This window comes from Bombina bombina, chromosome 5 (assembly GCF_027579735.1).
Source record: "Bombina bombina isolate aBomBom1 chromosome 5, aBomBom1.pri, whole genome shotgun sequence".
NCBI lineage: Eukaryota > Metazoa > Chordata > Amphibia > Anura > Bombinatoridae > Bombina > Bombina bombina.
The window spans coordinates 1,142,305,615-1,142,331,835 of NC_069503.1; the positions used below are offsets into that span (position 1 = coordinate 1,142,305,615).

At 43.2% G+C, this 26,221-nt stretch overlaps 1 protein-coding gene across 1 annotated transcript in view; it reads right to left on the minus strand.

The window, feature by feature from the left end:
• Positions 1-26,221, minus strand: part of NAPRT (nicotinate phosphoribosyltransferase) — a 341,546-nt gene that overhangs the window by 24,918 nt on the left and 290,407 nt on the right. The window contains exons 6-7 of the mRNA XM_053715969.1: positions 24,322-24,424; positions 13,147-13,304 (exon numbers count right to left, since the gene is read on the minus strand). Of these exons, the coding sequence (XP_053571944.1) occupies positions 13,147-13,304; positions 24,322-24,424 (261 nt within the window). The remainder of the gene's footprint in view (positions 1-13,146; positions 13,305-24,321; positions 24,425-26,221) is intronic.

A 26,221-nucleotide genomic window follows, 5' to 3' on the forward strand; every position in this document is an offset into this window, starting at 1 on the left:
TCTGCACACTGTTCCCCCAACTGAAGTTAATTGCTCTCCACAGTCCTGTGTGGAACAGCCATGGATTTTAGTGACGGTTGCTAAAATCATTTTCCTCATACAAACAGAAATCTTCATCTCTTTTCTGTTTCTGAGTAAATAGTACATACCAGCACTATTTTAAAATAACAAACTCTTGATTGAATAATAAAAACTACAGTTAAACACTAAAAAACTCTAAGCCATCTCCGTGGAGATGTTGCCTGTACAACGGCAAAGAGAATGACTGGGGTAGGCGGAGCCTAGGAGGGATCATGTGACCAGCTTTGCTGGGCTCTTTGCCATTTCCTGTTGGGGAAGAGAATATCCCACAAGTAAGGATGACGCCGTGGACCGGACACACCTATGTTGGAGAAAACCTTGTTGAATAAACATTTTCTTAAGGTAACCCTCTAACTTTTTATCCATTGGATCTGAGAAAGCACAACTGTCCTCGACCGGGATAGTAGTATGCTTTGCTAGGGTAGAAACTGCACCCTCCACCTTAGGGACTGTCTGCCATAAGTCCCGTGTGGTGGCATCTATTGGAAACATTTTCCTAAAAATAGGAGGGGGAGAGAACGGCACACCTGGTCTATCCCATTCCTTAGTAATAATTTCTGTAAACCTTTTAGGTATTGGAAAAACATCAGTGCACACCGGCACTGCATAGTATTTATCCAATCTACACAATTTCTCTGGCACTGCAATTGTATCACAGTCATTCAGAGCAGCTAAAACCTCCCTGAGCAATACGCGGAGGTTCTTAAGCTTAAATTTAAATGTAGACATGTCAGAATCAGGTTGTATCATCTTCCCTGAGTCAGAAACATCACCCACAGAAAGAAGCTCTCCTTCCTCAGCTTCTGCATATTGTGAGGCAGTATCAGACATAGCTCTTAAAGCGTCAGTATGCTCTGTATTTCTTCTAACTCCAGAGCCATCTCGCTTTCCTCTAAATTCAGGTAGTCTGGCAAATACCGCTGACAGTGTATTATCCATGACTGCCGCCATGTCTTGTAAAGTAAACGCTATGGGCGCCCTAGATGTACTTGAGCAAGAGTCAAAGGATCCGACACGTGGGGAGAGTTAGTCGGCATAACTTCCCCCTTGTCAGATTCCTCTGGTGAAATTTTTTTTAAAGACAGAATATGATCTTTATTGCTTAAAGTGAAATCAGTACATTTGGTACACATTCTAAGAGGGGGTTCCACCATGGCTTTTAAACATAATGAACAAGGATTTTCCTCTATGTCAGACATGTTTAACAGACTAGCAATGAGACCAGCAAGCTTGGAAAACACTTTAAATCAAGTTAACAAGCAAAAAATAAAAACGGTACTGTGCCTTTAAGAGAAACAAATTTTGTCAGAATTTGAAAAACAGTGAAAAAAGGCAGTAAATCAAACAAAATTTTTACAGTGTGTATAATAAGCTAACAGAGCATTGCACCCACTTGCAAATGAATGATTAACCCCTTAGTTCAAAAAAAGGGATCAAAAAAACGATAGACGTTTTTTAACAGTCACAACAAACTGCCACAGCTCTGCTGTGGCCCTACCTTCCCAAATAAACAACTTTGGAAAGCCTCTGAGCCCTTTAGAGATGTCCTATAGCATTCAGGGGACTCCTGGAGGAAGCTGGATGTCTCAGTCTGTAATTTTTGCTGCGCAATAAAGCGCCAAAATAGGCCCCTCCCACTCATGCTAAAACAGTGGAGAGTCTAAGGAAACTGTTTCTAGGCAAATTTAAGCCAGCCATGTGGACAAAATAGGCCCCAATAAAGTTTTATCACCAAAGCATATATAAACACGCTTAAAGATGCCAGCAAACGTTTTATATTGCAAATTTATAAGAGTATTACCTCTAAAAGTAAGCATGATACCAGTCGCTATTAAATCACTGTATTCAGGCTTACCTCACATAAATCTGGTATCAGCAGCATTTTCTAGTATTTACATCTCTAGAAATATTTTTTAACTGCACATACCTCATAGCAGGATACCCTGCACGCTATTCCCCAGCTGAAGTTACCTCTCTCTTCAGTTATGTGCGAGAACAGCAATGGATCTTAGTTACAACCTGCTAAGATAATAGAAATCACAGGCAGATTCTTCTTCTATTTTCTGCCTGGGATAAAATAGTACAACTCCGGTACCATTTAAAAATAATAAACTTTTGATTGAAGCAAAATAACAGCTACCTTTCACCACTTCTCTCTTACTACCTCCATGCTTGTTGAGAGTTGCAAGAGAATGACTGGATATGGCAGTTAGGGGAGGAGCTATATAGACAGCTCTGATGTGGGTGATCCTCTTGCAACTTCCTGTTGGGAATGAGAATATCCCACAAGTAATGGATGATCCGTGGACTGGATACACCTTACAAGAGAAAAGGTCTCTTCTGAAAGGAAGCCACCAAAGCAGGCAAGAGGACATTTGGATCAGGTCCCAGTACCAAGTCCTGCGAGACCAAGCTGGAGCTATCAGAATCAATGAAGCTCATTCTTGTTTTATGCTTGCTATCAATCTGAATAGCAACACAAAAGAAGAAAATGTGTATGTTAGATTGAAAAACCAGGGAGCTACTAGGGCAGTGCTTTCCAAACTGTGTGTCGGGACACACTAGTGTGTCAGCAGCAGTGTGTAGGTGTGTCCCTGCTTCAGCACAAATTTTTTTTAAATTCATTTTTTTTGGTTTCTGACTTTCCGCCTGTCTGCTACGCATATCATATGGTTGACACGTGATTGATAACTTGTGGGTCACAACACAGATCATCTTAACCAATTGGCGCAGCTCAGTGGGAACTGAAACTATTCCCATTGGCGGCTTTGGCGGGACATTGGCTCCTGACTGCATGTGTAGTCCCCTTAATTGGCTCGTGACTGCATGTAGAGTCATTGTAGAGTCATTGTAGAGTCATTGTGTGGGACAGCAGTGTGTTTGCAGCGCGGGCAGTAGTCAATCGGACTCACCAAGCTCAAATGCTGAGCAGAAGTCAGTGGGGTTTTTTTTGCAGCTAGCTCCCAGTAGTGCATTGCTGCTCTACCTCTTGATATATGGATAGGAAGTGGAAACTTAAAAATGCTTGATGATGAAATGTGAGTGTCTTTATCTAATATTCCACAACTGTGTTCAACCCATCAACCTAATGCATCCCATTAAAATAGTAAGTAGCTATTGGTGGTATTAAACTTTTTTTAATTCTTGCACATACATACTGTTACTTGTAAATTTCATTATTATATAATTTATGTATGTGTCCGTATCTCTTAAAACAAGTTAGTTTAACCTCCTTTTTGCTAGTACAACTGAATTAATTACAGTGTCGCGAAATGATGTAGGTCTAAAAAGTGTGTCACCAACATGAAAAGTTTGGAAAGCTCTGTACTAGGGTATCACCTGTGCCTGAGGATCCTGAGAACTGGCACAGTAACAGGGTAGCTTGCGATTCCTTAAAATCTTGAAGATAGTTCAGTAGGATTGCTAGGTTTTTCTCTATAGTGTATACTTGTCCCTGAAGTAGTCCGAGTACTCAGCAGCACAGCAAAACCCTGTCTAGGGTTTGATATTGCTCCAGCACGAGATACACAGTTGAGCTGGGCAACACATAGGAATGTCTTTACATAGGGGACCTTAGTAATCAACAGGTCTGCCCTCTAATCTGCCAGTCGCTGGTGCAGATACCTGATCTGCACCTATTTGTTAGGTATTACAGGTAACCAGTAAGTAAGGATGAAAGCGGATTATCTCCGCAAGAGGTATAGTTAAGCTAATGTAATAATGTAATGTAGTAAGCACAGATATAAAAAGGCACAAATATATGACTGACCCCCTAAATGGGAACAAAGCAGTCAGAAACCCCCCCCCCCCCCACACACACACACACAAAAGGTGGTAAGATAAATGACCAGATCACAAGAATGTTAAAGAACAATAGTTAAAACAAAAGTATACAGAAGTGGAAAGTATACACACACACACAAAAACAAGTGCAAGGTAAGCTCTGATATGAGTTAGAGAAGTCTCACCACCTCCCAGGACACATTAAAGGCTTCTGACACCAGTAAGATGGCTACCGAACTGCAAGGTGAGGAGAGGAATGGCGCCAAAAGGGTAACATTTAGCACACTGAGTGCAAACGGAAGGCAGTGAGTGCTATTTTATTATAAGTTCAAATATGGCGCAGATGAAGAGAGAGGGGCTGCGTTAAAGGCTCCAGTGTTACTGGAGAGTGCTGAAGCCAGTAGTGCTATTCTTAAAGCAACTGTATGCTTAAAGTACCCAAAAGTGCATAAATCTGATACATAGTGTGTGTGACTACGAGCATGTCCCCAGGCTATGCAGATCATGTGTACATATTAATGCTAATAGTCAGTGGGCCTTGAATGTTTAATGTCAGCATCTTTGTATACTTCAGCTGCAGATGAATCCTGAAAGTAGCTGAAACCATAGGAGGCATTGCAAGTACAGTGTCAAGGATCTCACAAGGAGTCACATACTGTAGACCAGGGGATTGGCTGATAAATCTGCATTTCACCTGGGAGGACTGTGACATATTTACACTTGGAGGTTTCTCACTGCCTGGCTCATCTCCTCTATCCAGGAGGCAAACTGAGGGGGACTTGGGTCTCAGCTCGGTTAGAGAGCCTCTAACAAACGACTGGAGACAAAATTTGGGGGATTATGCGAGAGTGGGACAGATAAAAGTTCTGGTATGTTGGGCTGTTTTTGCGTCCATCAACTGGGCTGGAATGGAATCCCACGCGATCTCATCTTATGAAAGAAAATTAATTTTAAAATATCTACTTTTAGATGAAACATTAAAAAAATTATTTAAAAAGGGACACTCAAGTCAAAACAAACTTATGATTCAGATAGAGCAGCAGTTTCAAGACACTTTCCAATTTACGTCCATGATCAAATTTTCCTCAGTCTTTTTCTTTCTAATGACACGGTGAGTCCACGGATCATCATCAATTACTGTTGGGAATATCACTCCTGGCCAGCAGGAGGAGGCAAAGCGTACCACAGCAAAGCTGTTAAATATCACTCCCCTACCCACAATCCCCCAGTCATTCTCTTTGCCTGTAGTGCAAGGAGGAGGTGAAGTTTAGGTGTCAGATGAGAAGTTTTCTTCAATCAAGATTTTATTTTTTAGCAGAGTAAGCTTACTCTGTTCTTTTCTGGGGTCTAGCCTAGTCCACATTAGTCTCTTCATTAGGGCAGTGGTGGCTTTTGAGCACTTGAGAACTTGTGAGGTACAATCCTCACTGTGTTTTCTCAAGAATCTGCTGCCCTAACTAGAAAACCTGAGTAGGTTTACTTAGTTTTTCTCTCTTCACAGGTCCATGTGAGGTGCTGCACCTCTCAAACCAGGTGAGCTGTCCTGCTGCCGGACAGCACTTTCAGGTAAGTGCCATTTTAATTTTCTTTTGCAAGGGAGATTGCTGGCACTTGTTACAGCTAAAAGCCGTCTTATTTAATATGAGACTTTGTTAAACCTTCATGTTTGGGGTTTCTTTTAGGCAGTTTGGACATTGAGACTGAGGTGATTTATGGTGGCTCAGTGTCTTATAGTAGTTTTTATACTTTAACTTTTGGTCATGGAGATTACTGTTGTAATCCATTTTTTTCGGTAGTTAGGACTCTGTGACTGCTCTGTATTTGAAAATGAGCTACAGGACAGGTAGGCACCTCAGTAAAGCTACTGAGGTGTATAGGTAGCCTGAGTTCTATTTGGTTTGTTGCGCTAACACACATTTCTATTTAAAGACACAGTACACATTTATTTTCAAATAAAGAATTTTTAGACTTTATCCTTATTTATTACATATGATGGATCAAGAGGCTTTTCAAACCATTATCCCAGACGAAGTTGCTGCTTGTCCGTTATGCTTTGATGCTCAGGTGGAACTCCCAGTTCCTTTTTGTTCCTCATGCATTGAGAGAACTTTAAGTTATAGAGATAAAATATTTGACCATGAGCTACCATTATCCCAGGCAAATGCTGTTCAGGTGTCTCTTGTTGCAGATATGCAGCAGTTTTCTCCTTAAAGGGACATGAAACCCACATTTTTTCATTCATGATTTAGAAAGAGCATGCAATTCTAAACAACTTTCTAATTTACTTCTATTATCTAATTTGCTTCATTCTCTCGATATACTTTGTTGAAAAGCATATCTAGATAGGATCAGTAGGTGCTGATTGGTTGCTGCACATAGATGCCTTGGGTGATTGGCTCACCCCTGTGCATTGATATTTCTTCAACAAAGGATATCTAAAGAATGAAGCAAATTAGATATTAGAAGTAAATTGAAATGTTGTTTAAAATTGTATTCTCTTGTTGAATCATGAAAGAAATTTTTTGGGTTTAGTGTCCCTTTAAGCGTCCCAACTTTTTCAATCTGCACATACAGTGCCCTGTGTTTCCTCTTGCAATCCTGTAGGATTTTCTCTACAAGACATTGCTTCCCAGGTATCCCTTGCAGTATCTGAGGCCTTGTCAGCTTTCCCCATGTTGCAGGGAAGGCGTAAAAGGAAACAGTAAGGTTTCTGATCAAGTTCTGGCTATCCAGAGTGTCCCTTCCCATAAGCCTGAGGAAAAAGACATATCGTTAGCATCTGAGGGGGAAATCTCAGATTCAGACAGTTCAACTCCTTCTTCTGATGCTGAAGTGGTATCCTTCAGATTTAAGCTAGAACACCTTTGCTTATTACTTAAGGAGGTTTTGGCTACTTTGAATGGCTCCGACACAACTATCGTAGTCAATCCTAAAAATTCTAGTAAATTGAACAAATACTTTATTGTTCCCTCCGCGGTGGAGGTTTTTCCAGTACCTGACCGTGCTGCAGAGATTATTGCTCCAGAATGGGAAAGACCTGGTATTCCCTTTTCTCCATCTCTTATTTTTAAGAAGATGTTTCCTATAGCGGATTCTATTAAGGAGTCGTGGCAGATGGTTCCTAAGGTAGAAGGCGCGATCTCCACTTTGGCCAAGAGGACTACTATTCCCATAGGATAGTTGTTCTTTTAAAGATCCAATGGAAAAAAAAATTGGAGGCTTTACTAAAAAAAGATGTATGTCCACCAGGGTCTACAATGGCTACCTGCGGTGTGTATCAGCACTGTTACCAGCGCTGCGGCTTACTGGTTTGATGCGTTGTCTGAATCTCTTCAGACGGATACCCCTCTTGATAAGATCCAGGACAGGATTAAGGCTCTCAAGTTAGCCAAATCATTCATTACGGAGGCTTCCTTACAGGTTATTAAACTGGGAGCCAGAATTTCTGGTTTTGCGGTCCTAGCCCGCAGATCTTGCGGTTGAAATCCTGGTTTGCGGATGTTTCATGTAAATCTAAACTCATGGCTATTCCTTACAAGGGTAAGACCTTGTTTGGACCTGGTTTGGTGGAAATTATCTCAGATGTTACTGAAGGGAAGGGTTCTTTTCTTCCTCAAGATAAAAAGAATAAGCAGAAGGGACAACAGAGTAATTTTCATTCCTTTCGTAACTTTAAAAAGGCAAGTCTTCCTCCCCTTCCTCCAAGCAAGATCAAGCTAAGCCTTCCTGGAAGCCCAACCAGTCCTGGAATAAGGGAAAGCAATCTAAAAAGCCTTCAGCTGATTCCAAGTCAGCATGAAGGGTTGGCCCCTGATCCGGGAGCGGATCTCGTAGGGGGCAGACTTTCTCTGTTTTCCCAGGCTTCGATAAGAGATGTACCGGATCCCTTGGCGGTGGACATTGTCTCCCAGGGATACAAAATAGACTTCAAATCTTTTCCTCCCAGAGGCAGGTTTCTCCTCTCCAGATTACCTGTAGACCAGATAAAAAGAGAGGCGTTCTTAAATTGTGTCAAGGGACCTTGCCGCCCTGGGGGTAATAGTTCCAGTACCCTTTCAGGAAAGGGGTCTGGTATTTTACTCACATCTGTTTGTAGTTCCTAAAAAGGAGGGAACTTTTCAACCAATCCTAGATATAAAATGTTTAAACAAGTTTCTCAGAGTGCCATCCTTCAAGATGGAGACTATACGCTCCATTTTTCCCTTGGTACAAGAGGGTCAGTTCATGACAACCATAGACCTAAAATGATGCATACCTTCATGTTCCCATTCACAGGGACCACCACAAGTTTCTGAGATTCACCTTTTTGGACAATCGTTTCCAGTTCGTGGCCCTTCCATGCGGCCTTGCCACAGCTCCCAGAATTTTTTCAAAGGTTCTGGGGGCTCTTTTAGCTGTGCTTCGATCTCGGGGCATTGCAGTGGCACCTTATCTGGATGATATTCTGGTTCAGGCACCATCTTTTCAACAAGCAGAATCTCATACAGAGATCTTGCCTTTTCTTCGATCCCACGGATGGAAGGTGAATCGGAAAAAAAGTTCTCTGGTTCTAGCTACAAGGGTCGTATTTTTGGGGACCATAATAGACTTTACCTGTTAATGAAGATTTTTCTGACGGAGGTCAGAAAGAAATATTTTCGACTCTTGTTTTGCCCTTCAGTACTCTCCACGGCCGTCAGTGGCTCAATGTATGGAGGTAAATCAGTCTGATGGTGGTTTCCATGGACATCATTCCATTTGCTCGGTTCCATCTCAGACCTCAGCAGTTATGCATGCTCAGACAATGGAACGGGGACTATACAGACCTGTCTCCATGTGTAGATCTAGATCAGGCTTTAATAGACTCTTCCGTGGTGGCTTTCTCAGAATCATCTCTCCCAGGGTACTTGCTTCCGCAGACCCTCCTGGGTGATTGTGACCACGGATGCCAGCCTTCTACGTTGGGGAGCGGTATGGGGCTCGTTTAATGCTCAGGGCTTATGGAACCTGGAGGAGTCAGTCCTGCCCATAAACATCTTGGAGCTGAGAGCAATCTTCAATGCTCTTCTGGCCTGGCCTCAGTTAGCTTTAGCCCAGTTTATCAGATTCCAGTAAGACAACATAACCTTGGTGGCCTACATCAACCACCAGGGGGGAACTCTGAGTTCCATGGCCATGACAGAGGTGGCCCGAATTATTCAGTGGGCGGAGACTCACAACTGCTGTCTTTCTGCGATCCACATCCCAGGAGTGGACAATTGGTGAGCGGATTTTCTGAGCAGACAGACTTTTCATCCCGGGTAGTGGGAACTTCATTCGGATGCGTTTTCCAGCTTGACCCTCAAGTGGGGGCAGCCGGAGTTGGATCTCATGGCTTTTCGTCAGAATGCCAAACTTCCGAGATATGGCTCGAGGTCAAGAGATCCGCAGGCATTTCTGATCGATGCTCTGGCAGTTCCTTGGAACTTCAGTCTAGCATACCCGTTTCCTCCGTTCGCTCTCCTTCCAAGAGTCATTACTCGAATCAAGCAGGAGAGGGTGTCTGTAATTCTCATAACCCCAGCGTGGCCTCGCAGGATTTGGTATGCAGACCTAATGGAAATGTCATCCTTTCCACCTTGGAGACTGCCTCTGAGGAAGGACCTTCTACTTCAGGGTCCCTTCCTTCATCCAAATCTAGTTTCTCTGAAGCTGACTGCTTGGAGATTGAACGCTTAGTTTTATCCAAGCGTGGATTTTCAGAGTCGGTCATTGAGACCTTGATTCAGGCTCGTAAGCCTGGGACTCACAGGATTTACCATAAGATATGGCGTAAATATTTGTATTGGTGTGAATCCAAAGGATACTCTTGGAGTAGAGTAAGGATTCTTAGGATTTTGTCCTTTCTCCAGGATGGTCTGGAGAAGGGTTTGTGAGCAAGTACTCTAAAGAGTCAGATTTCAGCATTGTCTGTTTTGTTACATAAGGGTTTGGCAGATGTGCCAGACGTGCAATCGTTATGTCAGGCCTTGGTTAGAATTCGGCCTGTGTTTAAACCTTTTACTCATCTATGGAGTCTTAACCTTGTTCTTAAAGTTTTACAACAGGCTCTGTTTGAGCCTAAGCATTCTTTAGATATAAGATGCTATCTTGGAAAGTTTTGTTTCTTGTTGCTATTTCCTCTGCTCAGAGAGTTTCTGAACTCTCTGCTTTACAGTGCGATTCCCCTTATCTTATATTTCACTCTGATAAGGAGGTTCTGCGTACTAAGTTTGGTTTCCTGCCCAAGGTTGTTTCGGTCAAGAATATTAATCAGGAAATCGTATCTTCTTTGTGTCCTAATCCTTCTCACAAAGAACGCTTGTTGCATAATCTGGATGTTGTGCGAGCGCTAAAATTTTATTTGTAGGCAACTAAGGACTTTCGTCAGTCTTCTGCATTGTTTGTTTGCTTTTCTGGGAAACGCAAGGGTCAGAAAGCTACGGCTACTTCACTTTCCCTTTGGCTGAAGAGCGTTATGCGCTTGGGATATGAGACTGCTGGACAGCAACCTCCTGAGAAAATCACAGCTCATTCCACAAGGGCTGTTTCTTCTTCCTGGGCCTTCAAAAATGAAGCTTCCGTGGAACAGATTTGCAAGGCTGCAACTTGGTCATCTTTGCACACTTTTTCCAAATTCTATAAATTCCATACTTTTGCCTCAGCAGAGGCTTCTTTTGGGAGAAAGGTTCTTTAAGCAGTGGTGCCTTCTGTTTAGGTTCCTGTCTTGTCCCTCCCTCATCATCTGTGTCCTCTGGCTTGGGTATTGGTTCCCAACAGTAATTGATGATGATCCGTGGACTCAATGTGTCATTAGAAAAAAAAAAAACGAAATTTATGCTTACTTGATAAATGTATTTATTTCTTGACACGGTGAGTCCATGGCCCGCCCTGTATTCAGACAGTTTCTTTTTATATAAACCTCAGGCACCTCTGCACCTTATGTTACTTCCTTTCTATCCTTTCCCTTTGGTCGAACGACAGGGGGTAGGGGAGTGATATTTAAAGGGACAGTTTACCCAATATGACAATCATTTTTAAATGCTTTGGATTCATTAATTACATAGACTGCTGCTGGTCTAACAACTAAGTTCGTTTTCTAACTTTTAAAAATTGTATTTGACTACCCATACCCAGTACTGTACTTTCTGGCCGTGCGGACGCTCTGCTTGCACTCCCAGCAGCACAATATGCATGAGCCGGCCCCCACAATGATGTCACTAGTAGTGTGTGGGTTCAGCAGCATGAACGATTCACTGATGGAGATCAGACATTACTGTGACTGACAAACTAATGGAATGTGGGAGTAAAAAATCACCTCCGTGTAAGCACTATGCAGCCCCTCCCAGCACATAATCCCCTCCTGCTCCTGTGCGACACTGCCTGTGCGCTCATCCAATTCACTTAGAAAAAAAAAAGCTGGCCTGTGATGGTGGAGTTAGAGCTGGTACAGTGCCTGTAAACACTTATGGAGGGATAACATACAGCACGGACAGAAGCACCCAAGAATAGTGATCAGGGCAGAGGGAGGGGTAAAGGATCCATCTGAGCCATCAAAAACATTTTTATTACAGGCTGCTAGACTATCCGTTGTGAAATAGCTGCCCACATCTTTACTACAATCTCCTTTTAGCCGTATGTTACAGCGGCTGTCTAAGTAAATATGAGAGCAGCACAGGGATTCTTTTTCATTGCTCTTACTTTGTCCTTGCTCCAGCTGCACAGAGATCAGGTCACATTCCTGACTGCTGCCCAGAGCTAGATCTAGAGACTTGACAGAAAGTTCAATCAGTGTTTTTCCCCGGAGCTAATAACAGCAATTAACCTGTTAAAAACACTACAGTACTATGCCACAGCTTCCACTATGGCCTTTACCTTCCTTAGGGATTATTTTAGTAGGAAATAAGCCTCTCTGGAGTCTTTTCTGATGCCTCTGGACTCCCCACGTGAAGCTGCATGAACTGCCTAAGCAAAACAACTGCACAATTGAGGCTTGAAAATGAGGCCTCCTCCCTCTTCATTCCAGAGTGGAGGGGCCTTTCTGACTAGAATAGGTGTCCAAATAAGTGCCAGGCGCAAAATAAAACCCCAAAAGTGTTTTAAAGTCTGAAAAACACCTTATTTATATTGAAAACATGCTAAAAAGCAATCGATTTAGCCCACAATAGTGTCAACCAGCATAGAGCTCTTAATATAAGCCATAATTTTATACAGAGTCTAAGAAAAATGGCTTACCTATCCCAGAGGGGATTGCTGACAGTCTTCTAGCATTACTAGGTCTTGTTAGAAAAATGACTGATCATACCTGAAGCAGTTAAGCCAGCAAACTTTTCCCCCCAACTGAAGTTCTCTGGTTTCAACAGTCCTGCGTGGGAACAGCAATGGATTTTAGTTACTGGTGCTAAAATCATATTCCTCTCGGCAGAAATCTTCATCACTTTCTGCTGCAGAGTAAATAGTACAAGCCTGCACTATTTTAAAATAACAAACTCTTGATAGAAGAATAAAAAACTACAACTAAACACCACATACTCTTTACCACCCCCGTGGAGATGCTACTAGTTAGAGCGGCAAAGAGAATGACTGGGGGGGCGGAGCCTGAGGGGAGCTATATGGACAGCTCTGCTGTGTGCTCTCTTTGCCACTTCCTGTAGGGATTGAGAATATCCCCCACAAGTAAGGATGAAGCCGTGGACCGGATACACCAATGTAGGAGAAAAAGATCTAAAAAGCTCCATAAGTATGAGAGGAAAGAACGGATATTATTCCCAGTTACAGAAAACCAGACAGTGTAATCGTATCCTACTAAAAATACATCGTACAAAGGCAAGCGAAACACAACATTTCCTTTCATGAAGAAGCAGAGATACTGCAGCTGGTGCAAAGTCCAAGACCTTTATTGTGCAAAGTGGGATAGAAAACAGCAACGTTTCGGGCACACAATCAGCCCTTTTTCAAGCTATGATTCAATTTTAAACAACTTTGTAATTTACTTCTATTATCACATTTTCTTTGCTTTTGCTCTCTTTTGTTGAAAAGCAGGGATGTAAGCTTAGGAGCGTGCATGTGCCAGGAGCACTATATGGCAGCAGTTTTGAAGAATGTTATCCATTTGCAAGAGCACTAAATGGCAGCACTATTTCCTGCTATGTAGCGTTCCAGACGCCTACCTGGGTATCTTTCATGGGAACAAAGCAAATTTGATAATAGAAACAAATTGGAACCTTAATGACAGAGGATACAATACCATTTAGCGACTAGCAGCAGCATACAAAGAACAAATACCTGGCCGTGTTTAAAGTACACAATGTGCTGGCGCTCAGCTCTGATTGGCGTCACTCTCACAGTTTCAGTGACTGTGCCCACTTGGTGGAATTCAACTTCCTGGTCAAGGGTCGTCTGAGGTTCTCCCTCCAGTGCCAGCAGATCCAAGAATGGATAACCTAGTGGGACAAACAAGGTGACAATATAAATGGCCTAAACTGGAGTATAAGCAGGCAGATATAAATGCTGTAATGAGTCGTTAACCATACAAGATTAAACATTTGTCTCTGGGGGGCCCACAGATGCTTCTTATGGATTTAGGGGGATTTTAACAGATTAAATGGTGCATCAGGCATCACACATGCCTACTCCTAACTCCAGGGAGCTTGTCCTTTAACAACCCTTGAGAATATTTGGCCTTAGACCGAACAAAACGCATAGAGATCTCAGTTACAGAGCCCGAGTTTGTTAACCTGGTTCGGAGAACTCACTGACAGGGGGACGCTCCAGTGTATCGTGACATCATTTTCTAACAGTGGCAAGCCGAGTGCGGTTCACGATATTCAGTGGAGGATTGGTTCCAGAGTTAGCTGCTTGTGGATGCTGGACAATTTTAAGTTTGATGTAAGTGCAGATGTATTGTTGCACAGTGTTTCATCAATACATTTTTTAAGCTGGAGTTGCACTTTCACTTTGTTGTAGAATTTGTGAAGTTGGATCATTTCGCTGGATACAAGGAAAGACCAGTGGAGGCAGAGCGGCACCCATTTCATAAAGTTTCGCTTCATTTAATCTATTTTATGGGACAGTACATGTGGTCCAGATACATATATATAATACTAATTGATTATTTTATATTTATATATTTGGAGTTTGGAAGTTAACATTTGTTTCTTATAGTGTGTGTATATACATTATATCAGTCATATAAATGTATTACCTGGTAGTGACCTTTTGGGATTTAGTGCCTATATGTTTCTTTTGTTGAGCCTAGTAGAGTGACCTAGCTGCACAATGCTTACAAAAAACCCATACGCAATACAAAGGGATCTTGAGTTTGAAAGATGAGTGAGCCAATCATGAAAGTCTGCAGACATACGAAATTCCGCTTCTGTAGGAATGGGCCTCTGCAACCACTGCCTAAACATGTATCAAGCTGCATAGCAAACAGGTATAGTCAACAGGCATCCAGCTGCACCGCCAACAGGCATCCAGCTGCACCGCCAACAGGCATCCAGCTGCACCGCCAACAGGCATCCAGCTGCACCGCCAACAGGCATCCAGCTGCACCGCCAACAGGCATCCAGCTGCACCGCCAACAGGCATCCAGCTGCACCGCCAACAGGCATCCAGCTGCACCGCCAACAGGCATCCAGCTGCACCGCCAACAGGCATCCAGCTGCACCGCCAACAGGCATCCAGCTGCACCGCCAACAGGCATCCAGCTGCACCGCCAACAGGCATCCAGCTGCACCGCCAACAGGCATCCAGCTGCACCGCCAACAGGCATCCAGCTGCACCGCCAACAGGCATCCAGCTGCACCGCCAACAGGCATCCAGCTGCACCGCCAACAGGCATCCAGCTGCACCGCCAACAGGCATCCAGCTGCACCGCCAACAGGCATCCAGCTGCACCGCCAACAGGCATCCAGCTGCACCGCCAACAGGCATCCAGCTGCACCGCCAACAGGCATCCAGCTGCACCGCCAACAGGCATCCAGCTGCACCGCCAACAGGCATCCAGCTGCACCGCCAACAGGCATCCAGCTGCACCGCCAACAGGCATCAAGCTGTACCGCCAACAGGCATCAAGCTGCATAGCAAACGGTTAAAGGGACACTGAACCCAAAATTTTTCTTTTGTGATTCAGATAGAGCATGCAATTTTAAGCAACTTTCTAATTTACTCCTATTATCAATTTTTCTTCGTTTTCTTGCTATCTTTATTTGAAAAAGAAGGCATCTAAGCTTTTTTTGGGGTTCAGAACTCTGGACAGCACTTTTTGATTGGTGGATGAATTTATCCACCAATCAGCAAGGACAACCCAGGTTGTTCACCGAAAATGGGCCGGCATCTAAACTTACATTCTTGCATTTAAAATAAAGATACCAAGAGAATGAAGAAAATTTGATAATAGGAGTAAATTAGAAAGTTGCTTAAAATGTCATGCTCAATCTGAATCATGAAAGAAACAATTTGGGTACAGTGTCCCTTTAATTTGTCAGATATCAGAAAAGGTCACAAAATGCAGCCACTTAAAAGGGATCCAATTTGCATTTTAAAAACCTTCAGCTTAAACAAAAAGGTGATTTTAGGTCTGTATCAAACTCTTAAAAAGGACATGAAAACCAAAATGTTCTTGTGATTCAGACAGAAGTAAATTAGAAACTTTTTTTTGCTTTGTTCCCGTAGTATTCTGTGTTGAAGAGATATCTAGATAGGCATCAGGAGCACTACATAGCAGGAAATGGTGATGTCATTTAGTGATCTTGCAAATGGATAACATTCTTGCAACACTGCTGCCATATATGGCTCAAGAAATGGGCCTGCTCCTAAGCATATGTCCCCGCTTTTCAACACAATATACCAAAGAAAAAATGAATAGAAGTAAATAAGAAAGTTGTTTAAAATCGTAAGCTCTATATGAATAATGAAAGAAAAAAAATGGGATTTCATATCCTTTTAAATTGCTGCTATGTGTTAGTAAATGTGTTTACTATGAGGTCTCATTGATGATACAATTTATTTCCGAATATTGGTCATATCCATGTATTGGAAAACAGAATTTATGTTTACCTGATAAATTACTTTCTCCAACGGTGTGTCCGGTCCACGGCGTCATCCTTACTTGTGGGATATTCTCTTCCCCAACAGGAAATGGCAAAGAGCCCAGCAAAGCTGGTCACATGATCCCTCCTAGGCTCCGCCTACCCCAGTCATTCGACCGACGTTAAGGAGGAATATTTGCATAGGAGAAACCATATGATACCGTGGTGACTGTAGTTAAAGAAAATAAATTATCAGACCTGATTAAAAAACCAGGGCGGGCCGTGGACCGGACACACCGTTGGAGAAAGTAATTTATCAGGTAAACATAAATTCTGTTTTCTCCAACATAGGTGTGTCCGGTCCACGGCGTCATCCTTACTTGTGGGAACCAATACCAAAGCTTTAGGACACGGATGAAGGGAGGGAGCAAATCAGGTCACCTAAATGGAAGGCACCACGGCTTGCAAAACCTTTCTCCCAAAAATAGCCTCAGAAGAAGCAAAAGTATCCAACTTGTAAAATTTGGTAAAAGTGTGCAGTGAAGACCAAGTCGCTGCCCTACATATCTGATCAACAGAAGCCTCATTCTTGAAGGCCCATGTAGAAGCCACAGCCCTAGTGGAATGAGCTGTGATTCTTTCAGGAGGCTGCCGTCCGGCAGTCTCGTAAGCCAATCTGATGATGCTTTTAATCCAAAAAGAGAGAGAGGTAGAAGTTGCTTTTTGACCTCTCCTTTTACCAGAATAAACAACAAACAAGGAAGATGTTTGTCTAAAATCCTTTGTAGCATCTAAATAGAATTTTAGAGCGCGAACAACATCCAAATTGTGCAACAAACGTTCCTTCTTCGAAACTGGTTTCGGACACAGAGAAGGCACGACTATCTCCTGGTTAATGTTTTTGTTAGAAACAACTTTTGGAAAAAAACCAGGTTTAGTACGTAAAACCACCTTATCTGCATGGAACACCAGATAAGGAGGAGAACACTGCAGAGCAGATAATTCTGAAACTCTTCTAGCAGAAGAAATTGCAACCAAAAACAAAACTTTCCAAGATAATAACTTAATATCAACGGAATGTAAGGGTTCAAACGGAACCCCCTGAAGAACTGAAGAACTAAGTTGAGACTCCAAGGAGGAGTCAAAGGTGTGTAAACAGGCTTGATTCTAACCAGAGCCTGAACAAAGGCTTGAACATCTGGCACAGCTGCCAGCTTTTTGTGAAGTAACACAGACAAGGCAGAAATCTGTCCCTTCAAGGAACTTGCAGATAATCCTTTTTCCAATCCTTCTTGAAGGAAGGATAGAATCTTAGGAATCTTAACCTTGTCCCAAGGGAATCCTTTAGATTCACACCAACAGATATATTTTTTCCAAATTTTGTGGTAAATTTTTCTAGTTACAGGCTTTCTGGCCTGAACAAGAGTATCAATAACAGAATCTGAGAACCCTCGCTTTGATAAGATCAAGCGTTCAATCTCCAAGCAGTCAGCTGGAGTGAGACCAGATTCGGATGTTCGAACGGACCTTGAACAAGAAGGTCTCGTCTCAAAGGTAGCTTCCATGGTGGAGCCGATGACATATTCACCAGATCTGCATACCAAGTCCTGCGTGGCCACGCAGGAGCTATCAAGATCACCGACGCCCTCTCCTGATTTATCCTGGCTACCAGCCTGGGGATGAGAGGAAACGGCGGGAATACATAAGCTAGTTTGAAGGTCCAAGGTGCTACTAGTGCATCTACTAGAGTCGCCTTGGGATCCCTGGATCTGGACCCGTAGCAAGGAACCTTGAAGTTCTGACGAGAGGCCATCAGATCCATGTCTGGAATGCCCCACAGTTGAGTGATTTGGGCAAAGATTTCCGGATGGAGTTCCCACTCCCCCGGATGCAATGTCTGACGACTCAGAAAATCCGCTTCCCAATTTTCCACTCCTGGGATGTGGATTGCAGACAGGTGGCAGGAGCGAGTCTCCGCCCATTGAATGATTTTGGTCACTTCTGCCATCGCCAGGGAACTCCTTGTTCCCCCCTGATGGTTGATATACGCAACAGTCGTCATGTTGTCTGATTGAAACCGTATGAACTTGGCCCTCGCTAGCTGAGGCCAAGCCTTGAGAGCATTGAATATCGCTCTCAGTTCCAGAATATTTATCGGTAGAAGAGATTCTTCCCGAGACCAAAGACCCTGAGCTTTCAGGGATCCCCAGACCGCGCCCCAGCCCATCAGACTGGCGTCGGTCGTGACAATGACCCACTCTGGTCTGCGGAAGGTCATCCCTTGTGACAGGTTGTCCAGGGACAGCCACCAACGGAGTGAGTCTCTGGTCCTCTGATTTACTTGTATCTTCGGAGACAAGTCTGTATAGTCCCCATTCCACTGACTGAGCATACACAGTTGTAATGGTCTTAGATGAATGTGCGCAAAAGGAACTATGTCCATTGCCGCTACCATCAAACCTATCACTTCCATGCACTGCGCTATGGAAGGAAGAGGAACGGAATGAAGCATCCGACAAGAGTTTAGAAGTTTTGTTTTTCTGGCCTCTGTCAGAAAAATCCTCATTTCTAAGGAGTCTATTATTGTTCCCAAGAAGGGAACTCTTGTCGACGGAGATAGAGAACTCTTTTCCACGTTCACTTTCCATCCGTGAGATCTGAGAAAGGCCAGGACTATGTCCGTGTGAGCCTTTGCTTGAGGAAGGGACGACGCTTGAATCAGAATGTCGTCCAAGTAAGGTACTACTGCAATGCCCCTTGGTCTTAGCACCGCTAGAAGGGACCCTAGTACCTTTGTGAAAATCCTTGGAGCAGTGGCTAATCCGAAAGGAAGCGCCACGAACTGGTAATGCTTGTCCAGGAATGCGAACCTTAGGAACCGATGATGTTCCTTGTGGATAGGAATATGTAGATACGCATCCTTTAAATCCACCGTGGTCATGAATTGACCCTCCTGGATGGAAGGAAGAATTGTTCGAATGGTTTCCATTTTGAACGATGGAACCTTGAGAAACTTGTTTAAGATCTTGAGATCTAAGATTGGTCTGAACGTTCCCTCTTTTTTGGGAACTATGAACAGATTGGAGCAGAACCCCATCCCTTGTTCTCCTAATGGAACAGGATGAATCACTCCCATTTTTAACAGGTCTTCTACACAATGTAAGAATGCCTGTCTTTTTATGTGGTCTGAAGACAACTGAGACCTGTGGAACCTCCCCCTTGGGGGAAGCCCCTTGAATTCCAGAAGATAACCTTGGGAGACTATTTCTAGTGCCCAAGGATCCAGAACATCTCTTGCCCAAGCCTGAGCGAAGAGAGAGAGTCTGCCCCCCACCAGATCCGGTCCCGGATCGGGGGCCAACATTTCATGCTGTCTTGGTAGCAGTGGCAGGTTTCTTGGCCTGCTTTCCCTTGTTCCAGCCTTGCATTGGTCTCCAAGCTGGCTTGGCTTGAGAAGTATTACCCTCTTGCTTAGAGGACGTAGCACTTTGGGCTGGTCCGTTTCTACGAAAGGGACGAAAATTAGGTTTATTTTTGGTCTTGAAAGACCTATCCTGAGGAAGGGCGTGGCCCTTACCCCCAGTGATATCAGAGATAATCTCTTTCAAGTCAGGGCCAAACAGCGTTTTCCCCTTGAAAGGAATGTTAAGGAGTTTGTTCTTGGAAGACGCATCCGCTGACCAAGATTTCAACCAAATCGCTCTACGCGCCACAATAGCAAACCCAGAATTCTTCGCCGCTAACCTAGCCAATTGCAAAGTGGCGTCTAGGGTGAAAGAATTAGCCAATTTGAGAGCACGGATTCTGTCCATAATCTCCTCATAAGGAGGAGAATCACTATCGATCGCCTTTACTAGCTCATCGAACCAGAAACACGCGGCTGTAGTGACAGGGACAATGCATGAAATTGGTTGTAGAAGGTAACCTTGCTGAACAAACATCTTTTTAAGCAAACCTTCTAATTTTTTATCCATAGGATCTTTGAAAGCACAACTATCTTCTATGGGTATAGTGGTGCGTTTGTTTAAAACAGAAACCGCTCCCTCGACCTTGGGGACAGTCTGCCATAAGTCCTTTCTAGGGTCGACCATAGGAAACAATTTTTTAAATATGGGGGGAGGGACGAAAGGTATACCGGGCCTTTCCCATTCTTTATTTACAATGTCCGCCACCCGCTTGGGTATAGGAAAAGCTTCTGGGAGCCCCGGGACCTCTAGGAACTTGTCCATTTTACATAGTTTCTCTGGGATGATCAAATTCTCACAATCATCCAGAGTGGATAATACCTCCTTAAGCAGAGCGCGGAGATGTTCCAACTTAAATTTAAATGTAATCACATCGGGTTCAGCTTGTTGAGAAATTTTCCCTGAATCTGAAATTTCTCCCTCAGACAAAACCTCCCTGGCCCCCTCAGACTGGTGTAGGGGCATTTCAGAACCATTATCATCAGCGTCCACATGCTCTTCAGTATCTAAAACAGAGCAGTCGCGCTTACGCTGATAAGTGGGCATTTTGGCTAAAATGTTTTTGATAGAATTATCCATTACAGCCGTTAATTGTTGCATAGTAAGGAGTATTGGCGCGCTAGATGTACTAGGGGCCTCCTGAGTGGGCAAGACTCGTGTAGACGAAGGAGGGAATGATGCAGTACCATGCTTACTCCCCTCACTTGAGGAATCATCTTGGGCATCATTTTCAGTGTCACATAAATCACATTTATTTAAATGAAAAGGAACCTTGGCTTCCCCACATTCAGAACACAGTCTATCTGGTAGTTCAGACATGTTAAACAGGCATAAACTTAATAACAAAGTACAAAAAACGTTTTAAAATAAAACCGTTACTGTCACTTTAAATTTTAAACTGAACACACTTTATTACTGCAATTGCGAAAAAGTATGAAGGAATTGTTCAAAATTCACCAAAATTTCACCACAGTGTCTTAAAGCCTTAAAAGTATTGCACACCAAATTTGGAAGCTTTAACCCTTAAAATAACGGAACCGGAGCCGTTTTTAACTTTAACCCCTTTACAGTCCCTGGTATCTGCTTTGCTGAGACCCAACCAAGCCCAAAGGGGAATACGATACCAAATGAAGCCTTCAGAAAGCCTTTTCTATGTATCAGAGCTCCTCACACATGCGACTGCATGTCATGCTTCTCAAAAACAAGTGCGCAATACCGGCGCGAAAATGAGGCTCTGCCTATGATTAGGGAAAGCCCCTAGAGAATAAGGTGTCTAAAACAGTGCCTGCCGATATTATTTAACAAAAATACCCAGATTAAATGATTCCTCAAGGCTAAATATGTGTAATATATGAATCGATTTAGCCCAGAAAATGTCTACAGTCTTAATAAGCCCTTGTGAAGCCCTTATTTACTGTCTGAATAAAAATGGCTTACCGGATCCCATAGGGAAAATGACAGCTTCCAGCATTACATCGTCTTGTTAGAATGTGTCATACCTCAAGCAGCAAAAGACTGCTCACTGTTCCCCCAACTGAAGTTAATTCCTCTCAACAGTCCTGTGTGGAACAGCCATGGATTTTAGTAACGGTTGCTAAAATCATTTTCCTCATACAAACAGAAATCTTCATCTCTTTTCTGTTTCAGAGTAAATAGTACATACCAGCACTATTTTAAAATAACAAACTCTTGATTGAATAATAAAAACTACAGTTAAACACTAAAAAACTCTAAGCCATCTCCGTGGAGATGTTGCCTGTACAACGGCAAAGAGAATGACTGGGGTAGGCGGAGCCTAGGAGGGATCATGTGACCAGCTTTGCTGGGCTCTTTGCCATTTCCTGTTGGGGAAGAGAATATCCCACAAGTAAGGATGACGCCGTGGACCGGACACACCTATGTTGGAGAAATATATTTTAAATCTGCTCACAAATATTCAGATCATATTCTGTTATTTGTCTCCAGGAACATGATTTAAGCTTAACACAATAGTTATCTGCAGCACAGAGAAATGAAAGTTCATGATAAGACTGTAGTGATGAGCCAGATGACGAGGACATGACACACAAGTACACTGAGCTACCAGATGACTAGGACATGACACACAAGTACACAGAGCTACCAGATGACTAGGACATGACACACAAGTACACTGAGCTACCAGATGACTAGGACATGACACACAAGTACACAGAGCTACCAGATGACGAGGACATGACACATAAGTACACAGAGCTACCAGATGACTAGGACATGACACACAAGTACACAGAGCTACCAGATGACTAGGACATGACACACAAGTACACTGAGCTACCAGATGACGAGGACATGACACACAAGTACACAGAGCTACCAGATGACGAGGACATGACACATAAGTACACAGAGCTACCAGATGACTAGGACATGACACACAAGTACACAGAGCTACCAGATGACTAGGACATGACACACAAGTACACTGAGCTACCAGATGACTAGGACATGACACACAAGTACACTGAGCTACCAGATGACTAGGACATGACACACAAGTACACTGAGCTACCAGATGACTTGGACATGACACACAAGTACACTGAGCTACCAGATGATTAGGACATGACACACAAGTACACAGAGCTACCAGATGACCAGGACATGACACACAAGTACACAGAGCTACCAGATGACGAGGACATGACACATAAGTACACAGAGCTACCAGATGACGAGGACATGACACACAAGTACACTGAGCTACCAGATGACTAGGACATGACACACAAGTACACTGAGCTACCAGATGACGAGGACATGACACACAAGTACACAGAGCTACCAGATGACGAGGACATGACACACAAGTACACAGAGCTACCAGATGACTAGGACATGACACATACGTACACTGAGCTACCAGATGATTAGGACATGACACACAAGTACACTGAGCTACCAGATGATTAGGACATGACACACAAGTACACTGAGCTACCAGATGACTAGGACATGACACACAAGTACACAGAGCTACCAGATGACGAGGACATGACACACAAGTACACAGAGCTACCAGATGACGAGGACATGACACACAAGTACACAGAGCTACCAGATGACGAGGACATGACACATAAGTACACAGAGCTACCAGATGACTAGGACATGACACATAAGTACACAGAGCTACCAGATGACGAGGACATGACACACAAGTACACAGAGCTACCAGATGACGAGGACATGACACACAAGTACACAGAGCTACCAGATGACTAGGACATGACACACAAGTACACAGAGCTACCAGATGACGAGGACATGACACACAAGTACACAGAGCTACCAGATGACGAGGACATGACACACAAGTACACAGAGCTACCAGATGACGAGGACATGACACATAAGTACACAGAGCTACCAGATGACGAGGACATGACACACAAGTACACAGAGCTACCAGATGACTAGGACATGACACATACGTACACTGAGCTACCAGATGATTAGGACATGACACACAAGTACACAGAGCTACCAGATGACGAGGACATGACACACAAGTACAAAGAGCTACCAGATGACGAGGACATGACACATAAGTACACAGAGCTACCAGATGACTAGGACATGACACACAAGTACACAGAGCTACCAGATGACGAGGACATGACACACAAGTACACAGAGCTACCAGATGACGAGGACATGACACATAAGTACACAGAGCTACCAGATGACTAGGACATGACACATAAGTACACAGAGCTACCAGATGACGAGGACATGACACATAAGTACACAGAGCTACCAGATGACGAGGACATGACACATAAGTACACAGAGCTACCAGATGACGAGGACATGACACATAAGTACACAGAGCTACCAGATGACGAGGACATGACACATAAGTACACAGAGCTACCAGATGACGAGGACATGACACACAAGTACACAGAGCTACCAGATGACGAGGACATGACACATAAGTACACAGAGCTACCAGATGACGAGGACATGACACATAAGTACACAGAGCTACCAGATGACGAGGACATTACAAATAAGTACATGGAGCTACCAGATGGCAGGGACATTACACATAAAAACATGGAGCTACCAGATGGCAGGGACATTACACATAAGTACATGGAGCTACCAGATGACGAGGTTATTACACATAAATACATGGAGCTACCAGATGGCGGGGACATTACACATAAGTACATGGAGCTACCAGATGATGAGGTTATTACACATAAGTACATGGAGCTACCAGATGGCGGGGACATTACACATAAGTACATGGAGCTACCAGATGATGAGGTTATTACACATAAGTACATGGAGCTACCAGATGGCGGGGACATTACACATAAGTACATGGAGCTACCAGATGATGAGGTTATTACACATAAGTACATTGAGCTACCAGATGGCAGGGACATTACACATAAGTAAATGGAGCTTACCAGTACTGTCATATAACCGGTAAACATCTTTGCTCCCTGGGATGGTCATTTTTTCCAGGTCTTCACTCAGTTTCATACAGGGATTCTCATTCACCTGCACCAGCTGCAGAGACACAGGAACATGACGTTAACATCCACTAGACACATCTACACAGCTTAGAGATGGTGCCAACAGCTCAGTATATTGGCAATATTTTTTTTTTAAAAAGCAAATCTTATAAACAGTTCATCATAAAGATTTAATATATTTAATTGTATGTTCATTATAATGCTTGTTGAATGACAGACCTAGCACAGGAGGCCATGTGTCATCATGCAGTTCTATGCCCAACATCATAAATATTTATTTAATATATTTACTCATATGTTCATTATAATCCTTGTTGATTGACAGGCTTAGCACAGGATGCCATGCGTCTTCATCTTGGGAAACCAAGAACAGTTATAAACAAATTTATGGAAGAGGAACTTTCAGAATAGAATTGTTAAAGACTGGACAAGTGAGTAATATTAACATGACAACATGATTATGTCCCACCAACAAGTACAACTCTGTCAGACATCTTTTACTGATCATATACAGTACTCATGTTATAAAACCTTCAATAAGGACGACAGTTGTGTGCCTCAGCAGACAACACATCATATCATTTAGTTTGTGTGAAATCCATAGATTTACCCCGGCTAAAGTATTTCAGGTCACCAATGTTGAAAGCACATGCCTGTATACAAAGTATCTATAGAAATGGGATTAATAACTGATGAATTGAGCAGAAATGTAAGCACACTTTCTGCTTTTATTATTTTGAGTAGAAAATTGTGTGGTATTTTGAGTGATTGCAAATCACGTGGTGTTCTCCAAACATAACCTTGAATGGCAACAAAAACATAATTTATGCTTACCTGATAAATTCCTTTCTTCTGTAGTGTGATCAGTCCACGGGTCATCATTACTTCTGGGATATTACTCCTCCCCAACAGGAAGTGCAAGAGGATTCACCCAGCAGAGCTGCATATAGCTCCTCCCCTCTACGTCACTCCCAGTCATTCGACCAAGGACCAACGAGAAAGGAGAAACCAAGGGTGTAGTGGTGACTGGAGTATAATTTAAAAAATATTTACCTGCCTTAAAAAACAGGGCGGGCCGTGGACTGATCACACTACAGAAGAAAGGAATTTATCAGGTAAGCATAAATTATGTTTTCTTCTGTTAAGTGTGATCAGTCCACGGGTCATCATTACTTCTGGGATACCAATACCAAAGCAAAAGTACACGGATGACGGGAGGGATAGGCAGGCTCTTTATACAGAAGGAACCACTGCCTGAAGAACCTTTCTCCCAAAAATAGCCTCCGAGGAAGCAAAAGTGTCAAATTTGTAAAATTTGGAAAAAGTATGAAGCGAAGACCAAGTTGCAGCCTTGCAAATCTGTTCAACAGAGGCCTCATTCTTAAAGGCCCAAGTGGAAGCTACAGCTCTAGTAGAATGAGCTGTAATTCTTTCAGGAGGCTGCTGTCCAGCAGTCTCATAGGCTAAACGAATTATGCTACGAAGCCAAAAAGAAAGAGAGGTAGCAGAAGCCTTTTGACCTCTCCTCTGACCAGAGTAAACGACAAACAGGGAAGACGTTTGTCGAAATTCCTTAGTTGCCTGTAAGTAAAACTTTAGGGCACGAACTACATCCAGATTGTGCAGAAGACGTTCCTTCTTTGAAGAAGGATTTGGACACAAAGAAGGAACAACAATCTCTTGATTGATATTCCTGTTAGTGACTACCTTAGGTAAGAACCCAGGTTTAGTGCGCAGAACTACCTTATCCGAATGAAAAATCAAATAAGGAGAATCACAATGTAAGGCCGATAACTCAGAGACTCTTCGAGCCGAGGAAATAGCCATTAAA